The 24,355-nt window shown below is 30.0% G+C and overlaps 1 protein-coding gene across 3 annotated transcripts; it reads right to left on the bottom strand.

The window, feature by feature from the left end:
- Positions 1-1,470: 1,470 nt before the first annotated feature.
- Positions 1,471-23,427, bottom strand: LOC113521736 (growth arrest-specific protein 1-like). Of its 3 annotated transcripts, none has more exons than XM_031909812.2 (3): positions 23,139-23,427; positions 7,359-7,589; positions 1,471-5,011 (listed from the first exon to the last, which is right to left on the bottom strand). In XM_031909812.2, the coding sequence occupies exons 2-3, from the start codon at positions 7,584-7,586 to the stop codon at positions 4,514-4,516; spliced, it is 726 nt and encodes a 241-aa protein (XP_031765672.1). In that variant the 5' UTR covers positions 7,587-7,589; positions 23,139-23,427; the 3' UTR covers positions 1,471-4,513. The 3 variants fall into 3 exon arrangements, with proteins under 3 accessions (XP_031765672.1, XP_026763182.1, XP_026763183.1); XM_026907381.3 differs by having other exon boundaries at positions 23,130-23,425; XM_026907382.3 differs by lacking the exon at positions 23,139-23,427 and adding an exon at positions 13,751-13,946.
- Positions 23,428-24,355: the final 928 nt, after the last annotated feature.

The raw sequence follows: 24,355 nt of genomic DNA, 5'->3' as shown, positions 1-24,355 counted from the left end.
TGGAATGGTAACCCCGCCTGCGCTATCGATTTATACCGGCGGGGCACCAGTGATGGATAATAAATGAAAATGAAAGAGCAGGTCAGTTAGCCCATCGTGATAAATATACTTGGAATTCAGCATGATGGTTTCCAGGGGGTACCACGTAGAGGTCAACCTGTCAGTGTATATTACTAGCAATGAGACTGGTAATTCGCAATACTTACAGCAGAGTATTTCAATCATGAATTCATTTGCGTAACCGGAATATATTGATTGATCGGTATAAAAAGTATCTTACTGTGGGGTCGATTCTGAGACGTCATTTAGCTAAATTTATTTCTAAAATTAAAATTTCAATTTGATATTATAGCGAAATCTTTATTTTAAAGACCAATATAAACTAAATTGGTAATAGATTCAAAATTATTATGCATTTTCTTTATGATTGTTCATAAAATAGTAATTTCGTGAATTGGTACCACAGAACGACGCCATTGTTTTTTTCTGAGGTATATACCTACTACATTATGTAGCAAATTTCTTAATTTTTAGTTGAATACTCGACGAAGTTTATAATTTACAGTCAAAACAAACTTTTACATTTGTAATATTAGTATCATATTCAGTAGAAACATATTTAGAAAAGAGTTTAGAAGATACGGTTGATACCTATAATGTTGTACACGTATATATAACTATAAAGATGCTAAGTCTTGCTTTAGAACTATTATTAAGTCTTGATTCCGTTTGTGAACAGGATCGTCGATAATTCTCATAACTCATCTCTGAACCATGTCAAAACTATGCAGGCCTCACTATTATTACAATTATTGTTAAGCATACTCCTTACCTCTAGCACCTGAACGGCTCAACAAATAGAAAAGTATAGAGTGGAGAAGGACATAGGCATACTTTTATCCCGGCCATACGTGTAAAGTCTCGGATAAAAACTACTACATATAGATATGAATTCACAATTAGGTAATATTAGCAGCTATTAAGGCTAGCTTAAAAACTGATGCACGTTTTACAAAAATCGGTAGAGTAATTCATGAAATTCTTTTGATGAGGATTGAATCAACCAACATTGGATTTATCAAAAAATATGCATGTACCATATTTTTTATGTATTTTACTTATTTGTAATCTTTTATTTTATTTTTTTGTGTATATCTATGTTTGTTGTTATTTGTGCGCTATAAGTAATACAAATAAATTATATATTTATCTATCTACCAATTCCCTTGGCTAGCTACTGTAGTGATATCTAAACTAGATTCGTTCGAAGCATTATCTTAAAGCTTATATTTCTTATTCAATTTAGAATAGCAAACAAACTGACGACCCACCTGAATAAAATCAGCGACCGCCGTCTTCAAATATGAATAGAACAATGAATACCACAGACTACACTGTGATATACACATTCACAAGTATTATTGTAATTGATTAATTTCTGAAAGAGGTAATTAAAATAAAAAAAAGAAATAGAATACAAAAATTTATTGCAATTTTGTAAAATAAATATTACATCTAAAATCCTAATTTCACAAAACGAAACAAACGCAACAATGTTTACAATGTTAAAACTAGCTGATTTAATAAATTATTATAATTAATTCTAAAAATACTTTGCACGAACATTTCTTATAAAGAAAATACTTATTTCTACGTAACACCTTAATGAACAGTATTCACATTTTATTTTACTATTAATATTATTAATCTCACTTTGGTAAACTGTGGTTAATATGTTTTATTTATTTTTGTGTACTCATTCGTAAATAAAATTAATAATTTATTTAAATTTAAACTATGCTATATTCATTTACAATACTACTACTACACGTGTGTGGGTGACATCCCCTAAAATTAAGAGTTACATTTACAATAGATATTTAAAACTGGAATCTTAAATTATTTAAAATGCCGCATTTATATTTATTTGTACTTATAACTAAACATACGAAGACGTTTTTAAAATAAAGTAAGCACCCTGTCTGTCATGTCCTCAAACACGCGACACCCAAAAAGATGACTGACCTGATTTTTAGCAAAATATTATATAACTATATATATTTTATAACTTATTTGTTTATAGTATATGATTACTTGGTAATTTTCAAACAATTTCAAAAACGTTCTCAAATCATTCGTAATCTTTTGTACGTGATTTTTATTATTCTTTATGCAATCAGGATTGTTCTATATATTGCGTTTCTTAAAATTTTGCTATTAAAGAAAAACGGCAGCTTCAAACGTCACAAAATTAATATGATATCAACATACGTATGAGTAACCTATGGTTTTCAAAAATAATTATCAGTTTTGGTTTAGAATTAGATTCATGCATGAAAAAAAAATAAAGACAAATTATCAATCTCGCGTTTTTAATTTTAATATTTACCAAAAAAATATTATTTGAGAACTATCAATACTGTATTGGACACGACTTTGTTACAAGTTATTTTTATCACACTTTATTTTAAAAATCCCCTTCAATTTTAAACAAAGAGGAAATTTAAATAAAGGTATCCTAAAACTGTTTTTAGTGTATGCTTAAAATGCGTTTCTTATTTTGGAACCCCATAAAAACAAGGCTGCTGTTGTCGGACACTATATATATATATAAAATACAATGTAAAATACTACCTTAAATAAATTTACGATCTCTGATGTGGTTAATGTAAACAGAAGTATAATAGGATTGAAAATAAATCACTCCATACCAATAAACTAGGATGTTATTCCTTATTCACAATCCGCGCGTATTTTATTACTTCACCTTTATATGACTTCATGTGTGCGTCGATATATATAAGTATATTCATTGGCAATACATTAATAGGTAAGCAATAGATCTCATGAATACACAATGTTTATAATTAATGACACAAATTGAAACAAAAATCGTCAAAATATATTTTAATTTTCTTTTTAGCAATATTGCTTAGAAAATAGTCATTAAATTATATCTTTTTTCATATAGAACATTTTATTTATAAATATCTATTTCAATATTCGGTAATTCATCATAATAACTACTGATAATTTATGTGCTCATAAAAATATTAAAACAGCAGCATAGATCTAGTATTACATGTATTTTATTATATTCTAGTATTTCCGTGTTACTTTAAAACAAATTAACGTGTTCAATATCAGTATCGTTGCTAAAGCTTTACCTACAACCGGTTTTAGAGTTCTTTCTTGCCAAGTAACTGTGTCGTGTTCCTACGAAGCGCTGTCAATCTATTCCATGGAAAAATCGTTTCCGTACTCAAACATAATTCTAATGAATTCTAAGTCATCGCGTATCGTCATTATGAGAAGCTATTTATTAATGAGTAGAAAAAATTAAAACAATGCTAAAGAACGGATGCAAAGGAAACAAAATGTCAATAATGTTAACGTGACAGTGGCATCCCGCGGCATGTTTGTATGGCGCCCTACATCATTGGGGGCGATTAGTGTCGCGCCCACCGGAATTAGACACGAGTATGTCATTCGAACATCCACTTCCCTAATCTATCGCCGACTTATTTCAGTTTTAAAAATTCTTCAACAGCAAAATAGTCAGGAACAATTAAGACGCACAGATGAAGGACTTTTTAACTCGGGATTTGAGATGATTGCCCATTATGTAAATCGCAGAGTTACATGAATTATACGTTATGCAATAAAATTCTATTTTGTTCTAAAACTGTTTAAATTTTTGCAGTTATCATTACTATTAACAAACATTTATTCACCGCATAATTATTTATTTATTTATTTAAGCATATTGATACTTCGACCCTGTAGAAGAGTCTTGATCACGACGTAATAATATCTATGTTCTATTTTATCGTACAAAAAATACACCAAGGTTTGTTCCTCCTCTTAATCTTAAAAAGGCCTCTAAAATGTCTTAAAATATATCCAAATATTTGCAAGTAAATTTTGCAATAGTCTTCTATTTTATATGGTTTACTTTTGGCTAATCTGTCAGCATAGTATTTGAGCATGACCAGACAGCTAGATCAATCGACAGACACTGCTTCAGGAATAGGGCAGCATCTGAGCATTTGTCACCGGACCACCGGCGCCGCTCCGCGCTTCGTATTTATAGCGTCACCCGTACCCGTGGGCGGCTAGCTCTGTATCTCGATAGATTTAACGTTGCACCGGTTGAAAGACAATACTGTTTTAAATTTGTAGGCCAAAATTCTCGTTTATCCTTGCATTCCCTCACATTTACATATCTAAATTATTTACACATTTATTATATTATCATTATTAGTATCTAAATTATAATATGTCAACTTAAAAATACTAATACGAAAAGGTACCTTAGATTCTGTGTTGGTCTTGTAAAATATCCTAGAAGTCCGAGTTCACTACTCATTGTACTACTCTTTAAGATACATAATTTTATACAATTGTAGTAAGACTAATTACATTGATTACTAGAACTCGAAAGAAAGATATTTAATAAGATATCTTAAGTGTTCTATAGCATGAGGTAGGCCTCGCTAATTAGCATTAAATATCACGTCATAGTTGTAACGTATGCACAAATGATAACCATCAATTGCGATAAGATGGCAACAGAAGCCGCGTCTGTAACAACACTAGGTTTCTTAGATGTGGGTGTCTCTGGTAACGGCTGGAATGTTTTCTTTTTCTTGTCTTTATAATTGCCATGTTTGTTGTGGAAACATAGCCGTGCAAAATTATTTTGCATCTTTTTGCAATCATAATTTTCGTCGCCGTTACACTGACAGGTCGACAAAGCCGCTGCTTTCTTCTGTTTCCTTAAAATCCCTATGGAGTTCCGGCACTTTCTCGAACATTTCCGCCCTTCGTACATAGACCAGCATAGTAGTTTATAATATTCGAGGGCAGCAGCACACTCAGAGTCTGCAAGACAAATCAACTGTGAGAGCCAACAAGAAGCGGTAGCGTTTGCAGCTCCATTTACGACTTGAGGCCTACAGATCTCTATTCGACTCTTCATTCCCTCGCAGTATTCGTCTTTGCACTGACACTGTAACAAATAGAGAAATATTTTTGAATCAGTCTCCATCATTCTAATTCGGGCGTTACCGTGCCCAATACAGTAAACTTTTTAGGAAAACCATAAAACCTCGCCGTTCATAATGCGTATAATAACTTTTCACGACCATAAAATTTTTACGATAGCCAGCTATATTCTGGCCACTATCAAAATAGACACTTTTGTAAAATATTTATTATAACTATCAACTTACTGTTACATGATTACACAACAATCGTTTAATCTGAATTCTTGTAACGCAATGCGGCTGGGCAAGTTTTGAAATGCTTTTATAAGAATATGAAAATTATTAGGAATTTGCATAAGCTATAGTAGATTATCTATAATAAAGTTTATGTTATTGCAGTAGATATTTAGTGTGTGAATGGTCTAAGCCAGTAAGTAGGTTGTCGATTGGAAGTAAGTAATTTCTTATTCGATATATCGATTCAGAGGTCAATTTAGCAGTCGTTCTAGGTTCGTTTGCCCGGATAATGAACAGCCGCCGACTTACGCTCGACATTTTTTGTGAGAATGGATAACACCTGCGCAAGTCGACGCTGCGGTAGGTCTCGATCAAGACGTCAAATCTCAAGGCTGTATGCGGCCGCTCCTTCGCCTCTCGATACATCTACACATTATCCAATGTACTAATAATTATACCAGCATATATAAATAATCAAAAATCTACATTATTCAATTGTCAGTATTATTGTGGGTGTATAGTGCTAGTTCCATAAATACGAGTATATCGCATAATCATTTTCTAGAAAGTACTGTTGAAAACACTGAAAATAAATACAGTATATTTGTTATATATGTATTAGTTTATAATATATATGTTATGTATATATATGATTACTTCATTAAAATTATCATCTGCATTATTGTCGACATACGTTTATCAATTTTCTACGAAATGTTTTTAAGAAATAATATGTTGTATCCGGGAGGAAGTTCACGTGTATATATTATTTTTCTGTAAAACTTGTGGAGAAAATAAACAAAATAAATAAATAACAAATATAAGACTATGTAACAATTTTTGTGCAAAAATAATCAATTGTTTATTTATTATTACATTAAATATATTGTTTAAAGTAAATAGCCCTTGATAATGTATTGTTAGTTTATCTAAGTTTAAACCATATTGCAAACCACTATCTAGTCTCAAACTAAGTAGAACTTCAGGTACAGACACTAGGAATCTAATATTAACAAACAAACAAAACTTAGTTTCTCGTTTGGCATAATAGTATAGTTATTGTGTATTGACTCTGCTTCGTAAAATCTAAGCATATCAAGCGTTACATTCATCAAAACAGCATCAGTCCAACAAAAAGTAAAACACGAGCCTTTAACTACCGTATTAGTGATTGTTGTCGTAATTATGAACACTTTACTTTAATTATACTATAATTAAAATTAAATCGTGTAAATACATACTAATCATTACAAACAAAAATTAATATGTAAATATTTATATGAACCGTAAAGGACAATATTGGACTAAAGTAATTTTTCCCTAATCAAATCTAGTAGCACTACGCTGGCGACGAGGTGAGGTCGTCAACCGCGGCCCTCATTCGGCGAGACGCTGCATCGTTGACGCCGCATCGCCTCCATCCGACAAATCTGCCCGAACACGTCTAAATTAGATTTTATTGCGGCCGTCTGCTTACGCACCATACTCGATGTAACCGCTTAACAAAGACCTCCAAAACCAACCAAAAAACATAAACAAAGGCTCAGAATTTATTGGTCGCCTTATCAATTGGCTGACGAGTATTGATGCTGGGAACACGACGAGCCTGAACTTTGGCTGGCGAAACAATTTAAACATACAAACGAGATTCGTCTCTCATTTGTATTTATTTAATAGCCACTTAGCTTCATTGAGTGCCGGCATGATTATTACTAGCGATAAAACATTATCGTTCTTCAATTGCACTTTACGACACTATATTATTGTGTTCGACCTCGATTCTATTATTTGACTTCTAAAAATTATTGTAGGTACCTATACTATTGATAACAAGAATCACAAACTTTTATTTCATAACACAAAGTGTCCTAGCCTAAGTCACTTTATCTTATGAGGCACCAGGCGACTAACATCTGGTGGTACAATCCAGAACATCTAGATCCGAGCCAATTCAGAAAGGAAAGAAAATGAACTTGGAATCTTATTTACGCAAAGTATCGTACCCGCCACTACGAATGTCAATTGTTTGTTTATGTACTAAGAAATAGATATAATTTTTAACAAAGTCTCTGTTTGTGTCTGTTTGCAGCATGTAAAGCCGATGAATTCGTTTAATTCTCACATTATACTTACATTCAATAAATCTTTTCCTTCCGGCGTGGAAGTAAGTGCTATGAGTGCATACTCGCAGTACTCTGGGCACGTCGATGTTCCCGTAGTAAGGACTTCGCTGCAGAATATCATGTAGTTGTTGAGAGCTTTACCACAGCCGGAGCGGTAGGCGCACTGCATCTGCACATCCTCGCAGGGTATGGCAGCAGCCACCGTCGCCGCTGCCAGAACAGCGGCTATTAGCCACATTACCTGCAATAAAAGAAAGCTTAATTAACACAAACGTACATTTTGTTATACGTTCAATCACTTATACCGACAAATGAGTTTAAAATAAATTAAATCATGTGAAATTTAAAATATTTAGATTTAGTATACGGAATCATTTATATATTCAAATACAAGTAGATTTGACTTCGCAGCAAACTGCAACAAAACAGCGGCTGTAACATAGACGTAAACACTAACATTTGCAAAAACGAATCATCAATATAAAGTATTTAATAAAGGCTCCTATTGAGTTTAAAACTAGTCAGGCATCCTCGAATTTAAAACTTGAATAAAATCGATATAAAAAAATTACATTACAGTACGACTTACAATGTTAGTACATGCAGGTGGCTCAGGACCGTTTCTTATAGCAATCTATGGGGGAGGCCTATGTTCAGCAATGAACAGATGAAGGACTCACAATAGTTATTATTTCAAAATTATCAAAATCAATTCAGGATTGGTGAAGATATCGTGTAACATATACGAGTATATAAAAATATAGATAAAATGAGAACCTCTTTTAATTAAACATTTCTTAGAGATTGGAAGTGTCTTAAGAATGAATTTGACCAAGCACAATAACTTGTTTTCATAAAACTTAATAAAAATGTAATCAAACGAATAATTGTTCTGACTATACAACAATCTGCTGATGTCCAATAATAATAAATCGACAGTCGACAAATTAATTAAATATTTTTATTTATCACTTATTTTCATTTAGGGAGTATTTCTGTGATAACTTCAACAAACATATTTAAAAAAAATTAAACTGACTTCAAAAACAAAAATCAAAAAGCGAAAAATAAACTGATATTTGACTTCTTATTTAAAGGACAAAATCTGTTTGAAGTCGTGATTCCGTTCGAAGTTAAATTTAACCAGAATCTAAGCAGGCTCTTCTAAACTTGCTTATGACTCGTTAAAATCAAATAAACAGAAGGGTTTGCTTTAGCATAAAATAAAAAAAAAAAACATATTACTAGACATCCGTTACTGAAGATTCTCGATAATAATTAAGACAATAATAAAGAATTATTCAGTTGATACCTAAAGGGCCAGCACAGCATCTAGAGTCGTATCAAAGTTTATTTCCGAGAACACGGCCCTGAGTCGAATGCGCTCGAATAACAAACAAAATCACTTCACGTACGTTCTTCAGTCGCTACTTACTTACACGTTTACCGTAACACCGCATTAGGGTTATCACTTTTTTGTAAAGATTTTATTTTATTTTTTTTTAAAAATAAATATTTCCATTATTAAGATTCACAAATGAGTAATATATATAAATTTATATATTATATTTTATAAATTTATACATATTACTACATTACATCGTCATAAATTTTTAAAAACTGATTAAAATAAAAACATTTACGCAACACATTTTACTTTATAAAAAAAACCTCCAAAAAAAAAATATTAAAATTTAATCATCTGACATCGGCTTTGTTGTTAAACTTTTAACTGACTTTATGTATCAGTACATTTCTCGTACTTCCAAATGCAAAAATAAAAATATGGCATCACAAATGCATAGTGTCATAGTCATACATATAACTAATAAATACTTCCAAAATGCGTTCGTATTTTAAGCAAATACACTCTAATACCACACCGCGGTAATACCTACTACTAATTAAATAGACATGTTTTTTTTTAAACCAATATCGAAGATATGTAGACGTAAGTTGAAATAGACTGTCATAAAAAGATTTGATTGAATTTATATTAGTCTACTTTTTTACTATTTATTTATTACCTTTGTGTTTATTTTAATATCTATAAGTGTGTTCTTTTTATTTTTTTTATTATGGCAACCCTCTCTAATAGAGACAAGATCGGGTCGATGTCCGGCGAAGAGAGCCTGGTGCAAAAAGAAAACAAAGTGACAACTTAAGATATCCAACACTCACGCTTGCTCTCCAAGACTGGTATTATAATAACAATTGTTACTTCATTTCTAAAACCATTTGCATAACAGTAAGATGTTTCGGTAGCCGGGTAGATAAGCGTCTCTAATACGTGACTCCGCTGTTTGGTTTGTTAATTAAATTAGCTTGTTGCCTGTTACTAGTAATTATTTACGAACAAGTAAGTACACAAAGATTTAAAATCTTAGCAAGTACATACTTGTACGGCGTCGCGGACTAATGATTTTATTATCACGAATTCCACTCATAAGACTATAAACATCAATATTTTCGATTAATGCTCTACCAATGTAAAACCTTTAACAAAACTAAACATCCGAAAGATCACAGTAATAGACCCTAAGCCACGTTACTAAAGGCACAACCGACTGAAAAGCAATGAAACTTAATCATAGTATTATATTTACTTTGCATGCCTTTACATGCTGCAACTAAACTAAAACTTTGGTCAAACGTACAGACTGGTCTGACGATGGTCAGAGTCATCTTTGAACAATTGTACACCTATAATATACCTTAGACCGTTTTTCTTTTCCTATATTTCCTTCTTTTACTAATATTCAAATATATAATAATATACTCAATGGCTCAACATGTTAAACATCTAAGCTTCTCTGGATAAATGACAAATGAAAATTATCAAATTAATTTTGAACATGTTTTTACACCATATGTGTATAACAGAAAGAGACTAAACTTTCAGTGTCTAGTTCTTTCCCATGTGCACAGAAACATATCTACTGTTTGATTTACTTACTACTTGTCTATTATTGCTGCTCTCAATGCTCACTAAAGTTGTTGTGAGAGAATTCAGAATTCATTTCAAAATATATTTGCAAACTGTTTGATGGAAACTAATTCCGTTGCAGTTTGCGTTTCATCGTGTTCTCGCTCTGTCTCATCTGAGACTGTCGTCGTAATAGTATTTATAGCACATCGCTAAATAAGTAAAACTGTCATTATTCAAGAGTATCTACAATACACTGATGTAAATGACCTGACAAAAATACACCAAAACAATTTATAACGACCACCGGCAATCTGCCAAATATGCTGCCAGCCGACGTTGCAATACAGTTATGCTGAGTACCTACTTAATGTCTACCGATTCCGATTACAAATATAATAACTCAATATTCTCATTTCCGACTTGTCTACATTTTTTTTTTATATTTAAATTAAATATAAATAATAAACATAAATTATTTCGACTACTGTCATAAGGCAAACCTTTCATTTATGTTTTGTTATTTCTTATATTATATACCTACCTTTATGTGAGCTGCTTTCCTAACATATATGTATTTTATTATTGGAAGTTAGGTAACAACGTACCAAAGTAATTCGCAAAAAGCATTTTTTGCTTCGCAAAGAAAAATTAAATAAAAAGAAATCGATTGCAAAAAAAAATTATATAAAAATTATATAAATAGCACATAATAGCGTACCAAGGCTACAAAAAAAGAGATATTAAGAATTTCCTTCTTTTGAAAGTCCTTTAAAAAGGACTCGAACATGCTGCTAATAGCCTCCTCTTCTCAGATAGCGTCGGAATACCAATATTTCAAAGAATTTGTCACAGATCGTGACCCACGAATATGAGGTATCTAATGCGACACCAAACTTGGAGTGGACACAATATAAACATAAATTCAGATCCAAGAAATGCATTACTACGACATTTCTACAAGTTACGACCCAAGATCCGAACGAGCGAAGCGTTTAGTGGGTACGTGTGAAAAGCCACAGTAATTGCTCCATAAGTCAACATTGAACTGCACTTCATAGGGGTGATATTTCTTAAGTCTGTAAGCATATTTTATCTAACAGAGGGAAATGTTTATAAATTAGTAACATTTTTAAATAACTCCAAAATTTGGAGATATTATAGCTTACAAGCAAACTACTGATATTATTATTAAACACTCATATGTTAAAATACACATTTTGATACGGATAGGTATTTTCAAAGAGGTATCACACCAGCTGATAAAAACCTCTAGCGATTAAAGAGCTAGCCTTTGTTTTGGTCCGTGCATCTCCATAACTATGCAGTGTGGCAATGTGACCAACTTCCAAGGTCGGTAGTGACCTTAAAGATTTTTTTAGGTTTTTACATAATTATCAGAACATATTAATTATATTTATATAATAATAGATTATTCAATTTCAAAAGTCTGTACGAGTCTGTATATATATATATATATATAACTGTAGTTTGATTTATATGCTTAAGATGCTAATAAATTTGTTATCTATCTCTTCATTATAATAATTTTCACATTATAATACGATTTAAGCTCTACGATACTGTAACATTTTAAGGTAAATAATATTAATACAATATTAATGAATTTTTAAATAGATTTCATATAATACAGAATAGCATTCCCGTATGCAGGTATCCAAGCAATAAACCGGACAGTTCGCTTTTAAAAATACTACTTACGATTTGCTACAAATGTGTGTTTTACAAACAGTAATTATTATGTGAGTGCAAGCACATCGCTCTAATCGCAAACGCAAACAGTGACCGCGCGGCCTGCGCCCGCCCATCTCATTATTACGTGTCGTTAAGCGCCAACCAATTGAACAAATACTACCCCATTAGAATCTCTAGTATTCAAGATCTTAGATTTTAAAATTCAAATAGTTCGTAAAGACATAAAAATACTCAATTAGACTGATGACGTAAAAGTAATGAATACAACTAATGTGATTTAGGAACGTATGTACCTATATTTATAAAATATACCTGTCTACGATTTATTGGTGAGGATAATTTTTTTTTTTTTATAAAGAAACAAAAAGCAACAAATCCTTGTCATTAAAAGCCTGTATAATATAACTAAATACCAACCATAACAAATCAACTTGCTGAATTAAATAACAGCTTGATTCGTACATTATATAAATCTAATTAATATTGTTTAATAAAATAATTAAATTAAAAGATGAAATATAGTTGCTGATTTAAAAATATCAAATTATAGCTGTAAATCATGATCTTGCAATCAAAATCTGCTTTAGTTTATCGTCATTAAACTTGATTTACCCAGGAACAGCTAGGCACTTAATCGTATTGATTTATGAATCTGCTATTTATAAAGTACAGCTACATTTAGACACGATATGACTCCTTCGCATAAATAATACGATTGAATCACTTTCAAAGTGAAATATATTTGAAACCTAACTAAAGCACGTCTGCAATTTTATATATATAGTTTTTATTGCACTAAAACATACAATAATAATATAAGAAATAAGTAATAAAGTAAGCAACAGCGAACTTACCTCTCAAAGAAAACTCTTTCAGTCAACCGATATCATATTTGAACCAGTCAAAATCAAGACATGCGTGAATAGGAATACCAATATACAAAAATCACGTGTCACGATTTACATCCCCGGTAATCTCCAAAACCGCTCAACCAATTTTAATGAAATTTTCTAATTGTCTATTGTTCTATTGTTCCAACTTAAGAGATAATATAGTTTTTACTAAACCCAGGTGGCAGTAGAGAGCAAAACAACGTTGGCTGGAGTAGCTAGTTTTCTATCTTCTGTGTCATCATCAAAATCATATCAACCGTTATCTGACCACTGCTGAACATGGCCTGACTCTTAAGAAGTATTTTGAGTTTTATCTTCTATAAGTATAGAGATATAAAAATCAATTGTTATTCGTTAATGTCGTTTGTTCGTTCGTTAAAACTCAAACAAAAACGTTTTAGCCGATCGTGTTTTATTGTTTAAAAAAAAAATTAAAAAGAAGAACTAAAGTTCACCTGAAAAATTAAAATGGACAATTTTATATAAGAAAGCGCTTCGAATTACTTTTAATAAATGGCGAAGGTAATACGAAGTTCACCGGGTCATCTAGTATTATTCCAGTTATTACTTGTAACATTAAGATTTTAACCAAAAGTTGTATGATACATCATGTTTCTTGGATATTTTTTAACAATCTACGTATCATCTAGTTTTATATAAGATACGCATAGAAACATGAATGATATTACTGTCACATTATTTAATTTAACGATATAATTTTTTTAATAAACTATATAAATCTTACGAGCTATTGTAATAAATAAGTGACATAATAAACTGATTTTGTTAGTTATGTATTTTATTTTGGCAAGTATTCAATATAGGAAACCACAAATCTTTTTTAAATATATAATAAAAAACACTTACATGTAGTTTCAGCCATTGTGTCCAATATGTACTGGACTCTTAAGTAAGATATAACATTACTCTGATAGACCTATATATAGGTACGTATACAAAAAAAAAATCTGCAGATAATACAGTTTTTATATTTTTTTAAGACATTATATGATAAATTTTGTTAAACGTAAATATTTATTTGAACCCACGGAATGAAACTACGTAACTGGATTAATTACAACGGCACAATCACAAGAAAAAGAACTGATAGTGTTATCTGGTTATTTGATAACTATTATCTTTTGCGTTACGATGCGACCTTCGTAATTAAAGAACCCTACCATGTAACCGTTTTGAAATGACATTGCAAATATTACAATGTAGGTCGGTATAGATACGGAATATCCATAGGCGTATTAAGAGGGGGGACCGGGTGGGTCGTGCCCATCTCAGAATCGTCTGATGCCCACCCTAAGATGAGAGCAAATGACATGTCAGAGAGGTATATATGTGGCTTTTTTAAAGAAACCTTTTTGAAAATAATCTTAAATAAGCTAATGAGAATAGAGAAGAATAGAAAAGATATATATATATATATATATATATATATATATATATATATATATATATATATATATATATATATATATATATATATATATATATATATATATATATATATATATATATATATATATATATATAAACTAAGTGTTTTGTAATAAAGTTCACCCACATAAAGCTGGAACAAGTCGTAAATATAATTTATATCGAATGAATAAAGTGAAATACAACTATAAACGATACTATTTATATAATTTTCATATTGTTACAAAAATATATCTTAAGTTTAAAAAAAATAACTTAATATGTGCAAAATAAACTGTTCTCATTTGCACTGACTTTAAAAAAAGGAATAATTTCTATTCTAGACTGTAAATTTTTTAACTAGTCTTACCTAATTTTAATATAATTCTAATTCTTTATTTTTTTATTGTATTTGTAATTGTCAAGATATGGTACGAGTGTGCATAAAAAAAATGAATATAAAAAACCATACGGAAAAGTGAAAAATATAGCATACCCGTACGACGATAAGGTGGCAACTAATTTATAATATTAATTGAATAGAATTAATAAGATAAAAACAGAAAAGAAGACAATTTTTATATTTTCAAATATAATAAACATATTTCCGTATAATATATATAATTGTCACATCTCTAATATTAAGTGATAACGATATTTAGGTATAACACGTTGTAAAATTAACTAGAGAACGTGTGAAGTGTCCGTGTACCTACACACGTTGTAACATTTAAAACGAGGTTATCGCAAAACTTGTTTGTCTTGTTTTATTAACTCCTGAAAATGGGCCCTTTCAAAAGTTGGCGCAATCAAAACTTTGCAACTATTCTATTTTATTATAAATTATAACATTTCAAATTGAAACCAAATCAAAATATGGACTTTTTATCTATATTGTAATAAATTAAAAAATGTTACTTAATCATGCTACAAACGTTACTAAACGATTATGCTGCAACATATTTGACTATAATATTCAGAGAAAGCCGTGAATTACAGATATTTAAAATTAACTACACTAGAATTGTAAAATGAAATGTTTTCCAAATCGGATCGAAAGAGAATCGAAACCAAAACCTCATTTAAGCAAAGCAACCTGATCTCTACGACACCAAGGAGTTATCAGTTAACCGTTACTACTTACTATATCTTTTCTTCTAATTTTGTTAAAATTTTATTATTTGCTCTCAAAAGATATCATAATATTTTTGAATATCCAATAAACAATTCCGGATATAATTCCACAATGCAATCTAGTCTAAACAAAATCGTACTATGTATGAAAATATGACTAAATAAAATATATAATATCATGTAATATTTGTTGTAAATATACACATCAGATATGTTATTTACTGTGTATTTTACTATGTACTTTTATATACCCAATTAATATCTATGAGATCTATAAAATATAAGAGAATAAAAAAAAACATACTTAAGTAGTATTTCTCATAGTTAAACTGCTTGTTATCTAAATGCATTTTACGCAGGCCTTTTCAGAGAAATACATGTCATAGTAACAAAACACCTCTTCCAATTATTGCAGATGCAAATACTTTGCACCTTATCAGTTAAAGGAAATCAGCATACTGACTATAGTTTGCTTATTCTTATTTGTTTTTGTTGTAGATACATTTGTGACATTGTGTTAAGAATTTTGTTATTAAGACGTTGTAATAAGACGTTATTTCATAAAAATTTGCATAAGATTCAATAATAAATATATATACATAATAAGGACCTGAAGAAAATGTTTGTTTGTTATGAACATCGTTAATACCCTCTCATGATGCAGGCTTTACTATAGTAGTACATACGAATGATTATGACAAATACATAGAATCATTGGAACCCAACTATTAATGCAAGATTTGACTATCCTTAGTTTGAGACTAAATTATATAGATAGAGTATTATCATACAATACAAAACTCCATACTTCACCAAAAACAACTCCAATTTTTTACTTATGTGTGCGTGAATAGGGTTAACATAATGTACATTTGTTACACAATTTATGGTAAAACTTATAAGGTTAAATTACAAATACAAACGGGACAAAATTCTTAGACTTATATTTACAAAAATACAATAAACAGTATATGATGATTCGAAATAATGCTTATCTTTACTAATTAATATGATTTATATGTAAATATGGATGTTTACGCAATATTATATGCTTCAACATGTCTAAATCTCGTTTTTATATTAACTTCAATTAATCGCAATTTATTCCTAATAAGCAGGATTTCAGTTTCTTATAGTCTACCCGTTTTCTGCACTTGATTTATATCATCTAAGGTACAAGTTAATCTACATTTTTGACAGTTTATGGCTACTATATTTATTTTATACTATCATTATTTTGTTTATTAGCATTAGGTAAACATTTCCACAATTGAGGTGAATCTAATGACATCCCTGTTATTAATAATTCGTCAAGCCATTGAGGCTAAAAGCAAAAGAATACAGCGTATATAGCCCCAACAATTTTAAAATATGTTCTCCATATTACATATAAATATTATTCTCTTTTCTATTATCATTCCGCCTAGTAGACTTTTACAATCTTACTGTACTCTATAATATCTGAAAGTAAATTATTGGGTACCCACATATTATTAAGTATTTAAAAACGACGACAAAACGACAACGAACGACGCATTTTGTTCGTAAATATAACAATTAAATTAACTAATTTTTTATCATAAAATCCACAGAATATTGTAACAATACCTCTCAAGTGATCTTCAATGCTCACTCAATGAGGTGTATGCGGGTGTTTCTACATTCTACTTATATTTTTTATCTAATTTCTCACGATACTCCATAGTATGAGCCATATTAGATTACAATTTATATAATCTTTAATATTAAGAAGGACAGATTTTTATAGTTTTAAATTAAAGATTTTAAATTAAATGGATTTTAGTCTTCAAATAATACTTTTAATAACCATTAAATCAATCATTATTTGGTAACACAAATTACTCCTAACTTACCCAAAGTATAAAAAGTATCCATCTATTATAGCAAATAGTGTTATATCGTAACAATAAAATTTAGTAATGTTACAATGACAAAAAGAAAACTACAAACAGTAGCTGACAAATAAAAAACATAATAAGAAAATCAGTTAAAAAGGCTGCAGGTAACTACTTACAAGTGTGTTGGTGCGTTCAAATGAAAGACATTAACAGTCCCTTAGAATTTTAAACGATTAAAATCACTATTGTTCCCGGGGTACAATTGTCCTGCATTTACGAAAAAATTGTTTAGTTAGAACCATAAGGGTGTTTTTATAAAGCTACGATAAAACCATAAGATATATGGTGTGTATGCTCGAAACTGCAGAAAATTTTAAATTACAAAATACATAATAATGGAAGGTAATAACATATGAAAAACGCCTATTACTAATGTTTAATACTTTTGAATTTAATTACTAAATATATAGTATTGCAATATAAATATTGTAAACCTCTGAAGGTTTATACTAAATACAATAAAGAACAGAGTCCGAGTTAGACATTGACTTAATTTTTTAACAGGTATATAATATCTACTACCCGCTTATAAAGTACTTACTATCCAGATGCAATTACTAAATTTGTAACTTAATGAACTTATTCATCAATTAACTAATACTATTATTGCAGGACTTCTTTCTACATGTATTTTATCTTATTTTGTAATAACATTTGAATACGAATATGATCATAAATCACCCAAAAAGTTAGTTTGGGACAAATTGAGACATGTGGCAAGCAGCTGCTAGGGTCTCCGATGCAACATAATTTATTATTTTTTGACATTATTTTTTAGAATGTCCATGCTAACACATGACAGAAACAGTCAATTATCAAGATTCTTTTATAATTTCGAAGAATCCAAAACCCAAAGTGTAAACTTATGTTTCAGTTACATACATATATGTGTATAATAGTTAATAATTTATGATAAATTTAATTGAATTTTGTTTCTAATGTTGGTTACGGTTGCTAATAATTTCTTATTTAGTTTGTAATGTTATAATCATATTCGTCAATATTTTGTTTCTACTTTTTGTATAAATTAGTTACTTCATGTGTATTCTGTTTCTTTTTTAAACGAATTTCCGACCTATATTTCTATTATGAAAGGTATAATAAAGATATTAATAAATAATTAGTAAATATTAGCTACATGGAATGTAGCTATTCCTCAGCGTGAATTATATATTTTTTTATCTACATTTAATGTGAGATTTTTGTTTTACAATAAAAATAGTATTCTATGCGCCAAATTAATACAATGCATAATAATGATAATGCATATATGTACTAAATTTTATTCGAAAACTGTACTATTGTATGTAACATTTATAATAATTTAATTTTGATATATAATACTATATATCAAAATTAAATTATAATAGTATATATAATACTAATATTATAAAGAGAAAGAAAGAGAAGATTTGTATTTTTTTTTTATGTTTGTAACCAATAAACTCAAAAACTACTAGACCGATTTTAAAAATTATTTGACGATTAGAATGCTACATTATCCCTGAGTAACATAGGTTACAGATTATTTTCGAAAATTTTATCTACCAATGTGAAGCCGGACCAGATCGTTAGTATTATACAAAATTATAATTCAATAAAAAAAAACTATCACCACTATCTATCTACACTACCACTACACTAATATTATAAAGATAAAAGATTTGTGTGTGTATATATTTGTAATGAATAAAGTCAAAAATTACTTTGCCGATTTCAAAAATTATTCCACCATTAGAAAGCTACATTCACCCTGAGGCTACATTTATTGCTAAAAAATATTAGGAATCATTACTAAAACTTTAGTAACGCAACTCAAAATGTAAAAAATGCTATAAAATATCTTTCGTCGTGTACGCTGCGGAAACTATTGGTGATAGAACAAAAGTACAATATTGAAAAAAATATCAATAACTACAAAAAACTTCTCTATACTATATGTCCAACTGTTATCGTTATGTCACAATAACCACTATTTAAAATGTTGTAAAAATGTCCACTCGTGCGAAGCCAGGACGGGCCGCTAGCATCTTCATAACACTTAATGAATTCTAATAGGTCTACCTCCACGCAATTCTCCCTGTAAACCATCGTGGTTAATTCTTGTCGAATTCTTCACAGTAGACAAAGTAACCTGCCTTCATCCTCGCCTATCATCTCTCACAGGTGCCCCGACAGCGTATACCGATAACGCAACCGAAGTTACCATTCTATTTTCACCTATTAAAAAAAATACTTTTATAAAACCCAACCCAATTATTAAATTAAATGTTTATTCTTCTCTGTATTAGAACACTTATCTAGTTTACCGCTGTCAAATCAAAAACTTAAACAAACAACTTGGTAAGATGAGAAGTGCTATATCTAGCATAATCCTGAAGATAGTGTGCGTCATGTCATTTAATATCTTTGAACACTAGTCATCCACATAATTACAAGAGTAAACATAGATTAGAGACATCGGATGCAGCAAAGTTATCCGATTTCTTCCAACGCTTAAATCCAAACAGAAGTTTTTAAACGCCTACAAAAACAAAAAAGACATTCAAAATGCGGTTGCATTTTTAAGACTATGTTTACACTATTTTGTCACAAATTTTCCACCAATTTTCAAAGTTCTTTTATAATCGATAGATTTAACCCTAGTGTTGGTTATAGTGATCAAATACCGATATTTTGCAGATAACTACATGTTACATTGCAAAATTTACTTCTAGACATCACACGTTATGATTCCACGTTCTAAATTCAAATATTTACAATGAACTACTATATACTCTTATATACAATATCTACAAAAAAAATTTTTTACCGGTCTATGTATATTAACAACAGAAGTCGCTTTTTATGCAAAGTTGTTTAAAAAAAGTTTATGTTGAGCCTTCTCCATATTCAATGATATTGCGTGTCTAGGTAGTTCTATTGTCTGATAAATAAACTTAGATTAGCATAATTTTGCACTGAACAGTCATTCTGTAAAACCGAGAATACTCGTACCTACCATACGATCTTTACAGAAAATGGAACCCGGATGATCTTGACAACACGGACTTGTTTTGTTAACGACTAACATTAACGGAGGCCACTTTTTCAAACTATTTAAGAAATATGTACTGCTAAGTGTATAATGGTCCTTTAATATTTTTCAATTATGTAAAATATTACTTATAATTTGTTATATATTATAATAGTTATTTTTGGTACCTACAAATCCTTGTGGTCTGTAATAACAATATTGTGAATTTAAAGACAAACAAGAGTATCAACATTATCATGGGCAACGTGGTGCCATGGTGCCATAAATCAGGTGGCGCCAAAGAGTGTTTGTTTTATGCATGGCCCGTGCGGTCGTCTAGGCTGGGACTCCTTACCATTATTTATAATCAATTGATGTTCAATTGCTCTTTAATGAATCATTGATATTAAATCAATAACATACTGATCAACTGAATAATTTCGAGCTACGAATATTAAACATTTTGTTTATTGAATTCTACAGGCATTGTAATATTATTGAACTAAAGAAAAAAATAGTATTTAAAACCAAGTTTTCTTTAAAAAAATAATTATTTTAGTAAATTTATACCGATTTATATATATGATTTTACGTTTGTTTATATATATCCAGACACACTAGGGACGTGTAGAGACTTATACACATGTTAATTGCAATTTTCATTTAAAATTACTACTAATACAGATACAGAAAATGATACGTAGGAATATCTATTACGTAGAGTATTTAAATAACGTCACAATTACCTAAATCACATAAAATACTTTCTATAAATTGTTAGGTTTTAATTGATTTTATGAGAAAGTTTTTATGTAGTTAGACTCTTGCCTATCTAAAAATTTATCATAAATTGAACTTCAAAGCAGTAAAATGTTTATTATAGAATGAGCAACTCTATATGGATTGAATATAGAATTTACATTATTGTCAAATAAAAATCTTATTGGTCACATAGTTATTCGACATAATTATGTTCCAAAAAAAAAACGATTACTATTTTGGCAAAACCAATAATTTCAATTTAAAAACTAAACTAATGAACCGATTTTAATAAAATTTCTATGGGACCAATCTGTAAGTATATTCTTTCAGATCAAAATAAGAAACAACAACAACACAAGAATCTCCTTCATTTTGAAGTCGGTTAAAAATGTGTGTTCACTACTAAGCCATATATTTACGTCAACGTAATAGTTAATATCACATCTCATTATTTCAAAGCACGTTTAAATAACAGCTAAGGACGGCCTGCCGAGGACATGGAATATGTACCTAGCGTCATCAATTGAACCATTTCTATGCTTCATCACGACTATGCAAATGCAGCATAGAAATCAGTATCAACATAGAACATGTCAGTTATTGGCACTTCTCTGCATAGTGGAAGTCGTACTTTCAGTCAATAATTTATGATTAGGAGGTAAAATTTGTGAATTAATTATTAATTACATCTTTCATGCCTCAGAATCGCATATGTGATAATAGTAGCTAATGGTAAGATTTTATAAGCCATTTGTAAGAAAAATGTCTAACGTGCCTAACTAGATACTCTTAAGAAATACCTATATATTTTAATTCGAATGAAATGGTGTTCGTCATAGAAATAGAATGACGAACGAATATGTTTTACATTCGGGTGGCTTTGTCAGTTTTAAGCCGCGCGCCTTTAACCATGTAAGTTTTATTCCATTAAGAGTCAGAATGGGTGCATTTAATCGACCCCAGCGGGTAATATGTGATGTGACATAACTGTTTTCAATTCAAATTTTAACCACCTGAATTGTGTCTTTATTAACAAAACTTAAACTAAATTTTAAAAAATATTTCCAATATTAAATAAATTAATATAATATTTAATCAAGTGTTGATATGCAGAAGTAAATCTCGCTAGTTCGGTGTTAATTTACTTTCGCCCGCTACTATTGCCAATCATGTAACCAAAAAACTAACATAGGGATCCCACAGACCTTTAATGATTAGTATAGGTACTCATCAAATCTACCTAGAAACACTACCGCTAACGCTACCTAAAATGTAAGCCAATATTAAAGAAGGAGATGTTTGTATTTTGGATACAGGTGTTTAGTAAAAACAATGTAGATTGTTTCCCATAAAAGTTTAGTGGTCATTCATATGTTTATTAATTGAATCGGAAAACAAAAGAAAATTCATTATTATCTGTGCATTCGCCAAATTTTCATGAAAGGGATTTCTTTAGTCTATATTCTATTTTACACATAATAACAATGGGTCTAGTCGTTAATAAAATAATTAGCCACTATTAAATATAATGCTGGGGTTGCTTTAAGTAAAAGAGAAAAATCACCTATAATTTTTCTTCACAGTGCTCCATGAATCGCTCTCATGAAGAGTTGGTGATCAAATAAGGCATTAAATGTAAAGATTAACCGCTAAAGTTTAATTATTATTTTCCTCTTCATTTATTAAGTATACAAATTACAAGAGGTAAATAATATTATTATTTAAAATAGGTATGCTTATGTTACATACGTCACTAGCTATTTCGACAATTATTGACTGATTAAAGTATTATTTATTAACTTGATTCCTCAATTAGTAAAATGAGTCAATAGATGCATTTTAAAATTAATTTTGTTTTCCTCCAGTGACAAATTTTAATAGGTAAATATTCGTTACTAATTAATACAGTTGCAATTAAACATGAGATAATTAATTATTCATACTTATTATTAGATACATAAAAAAAATGATAAAAATATACACGTACAAATCTTACTTCACCACTCCCGGCGTAGTCACATGGCTTGTGCACACTGGTAAGTTTAGAACTCCTATTTTTGTAACTTTTACGAACATCCACAAAATATAACACGTAACAATGTCACTAATAGGGCGTCACAATAATATTCTTAAAAAATATACTTTCTCATATTAAATGTTCTTTTCTTAAAGATCGAGACAGCCTCAGGCAGGCGTACGTACGGACGTGCGCCGTTCGCGGGATAAATTGAGTTGTGTCGTGGTCGGTTCGGTCGTGGGACGTAAAATTGTGGTGGTGCATTCAATTCAGTTCGTGCTTACCGCCGCCGCCCGCACCGCCAGATGACAGCTTCATCTTCCCTTCCATCCCTACTCCCGCAACGGCCCTCAAGATAATCGTAGCAACGAAATAGACTTGTTGCACTTTTATTTTATTTTAAAACCCAACCGGTCCGAGCTGTCTTCGACTCTTGGATTATTTATATGTAGATAATAAGTTTGATGTTATGCCGACCCAAAGGTCAGTATAATTCACCTATGCATGATGAGTTTTATCTTAAATATATAGAGCAATTAATAAAAAAAATGACGAATAAACTTTGATCTATACTAATGTCATAAAGAGTAAAGATTTGAGTGTTTGTTTGGAAAGAATAAACTCAAAAACTACTACAAATTATTCTATTTTTTTTTTTACACTTCTACGTCATTATTAGCGAGTAACAGGCTATTTATCATTTTCGAAATTTCTATCAACTAGTTTTTAATCAATTTGAAGTCACGGTTAACATAAATAGGTACTTACTTAGGTACAATTCGTGATCTTAAAGCAGTATTGACGTATACACTACTTTACTTTTATTTTTTTAAAGACCCATAAGTTCGGAACGTTTTAACTCTCATCAATAAAAACAAAAATAAAGTAGAATAAAACGATTATTATAATTGTTTTATTCTACTATTTAAATTTGCTATCTACATCACACGATTTTGAGAATAATAGCGAAATATAACAAAAAATATAATAAAAAGAAGATAGAAGATAAAAATAAGGAAGTCTAATATCTTTGAGTGGAAAATTGGCATCAGACCTGTATTGCCAAGACAATGAAACTTATATGCTAAACAAATTCAAAGCTAAAAAGTTTACAATTCACTTAATCTTCCAAATGGCTATAAGATGACTTAGTCAAAAACTGACTAAATTTTCAAGCGATAACAACAATCATACCA

This window comes from Galleria mellonella, unplaced genomic scaffold, assembly GCF_026898425.1.
Source record: "Galleria mellonella isolate WM207_F2 unplaced genomic scaffold, CSIRO_AGI_GalMel_v1 utg63, whole genome shotgun sequence".
NCBI lineage: Eukaryota > Metazoa > Arthropoda > Insecta > Lepidoptera > Pyralidae > Galleria > Galleria mellonella.
The sequence above is the reverse complement of the archived record's forward strand: the minus strand, read 5'-3'. Positions and strand labels throughout refer to the sequence as shown.

Excerpts from the sequence above, each read along its gene's own strand:
- LOC113521736 (XM_031909812.2), bottom strand. The coding sequence starts at position 7,586 with ATGTGGCTAATAGCCGCTGTTCTGGCAGCGGCGACGGTGGCTGCTGCC. Across the intron at positions 5,012-7,358 it reads AAGGAAAAGATTTATTGAAT|TGTCAGTGCAAAGACGAATA; the intron begins GTAAGTATAATG and ends TATTTGTTACAG.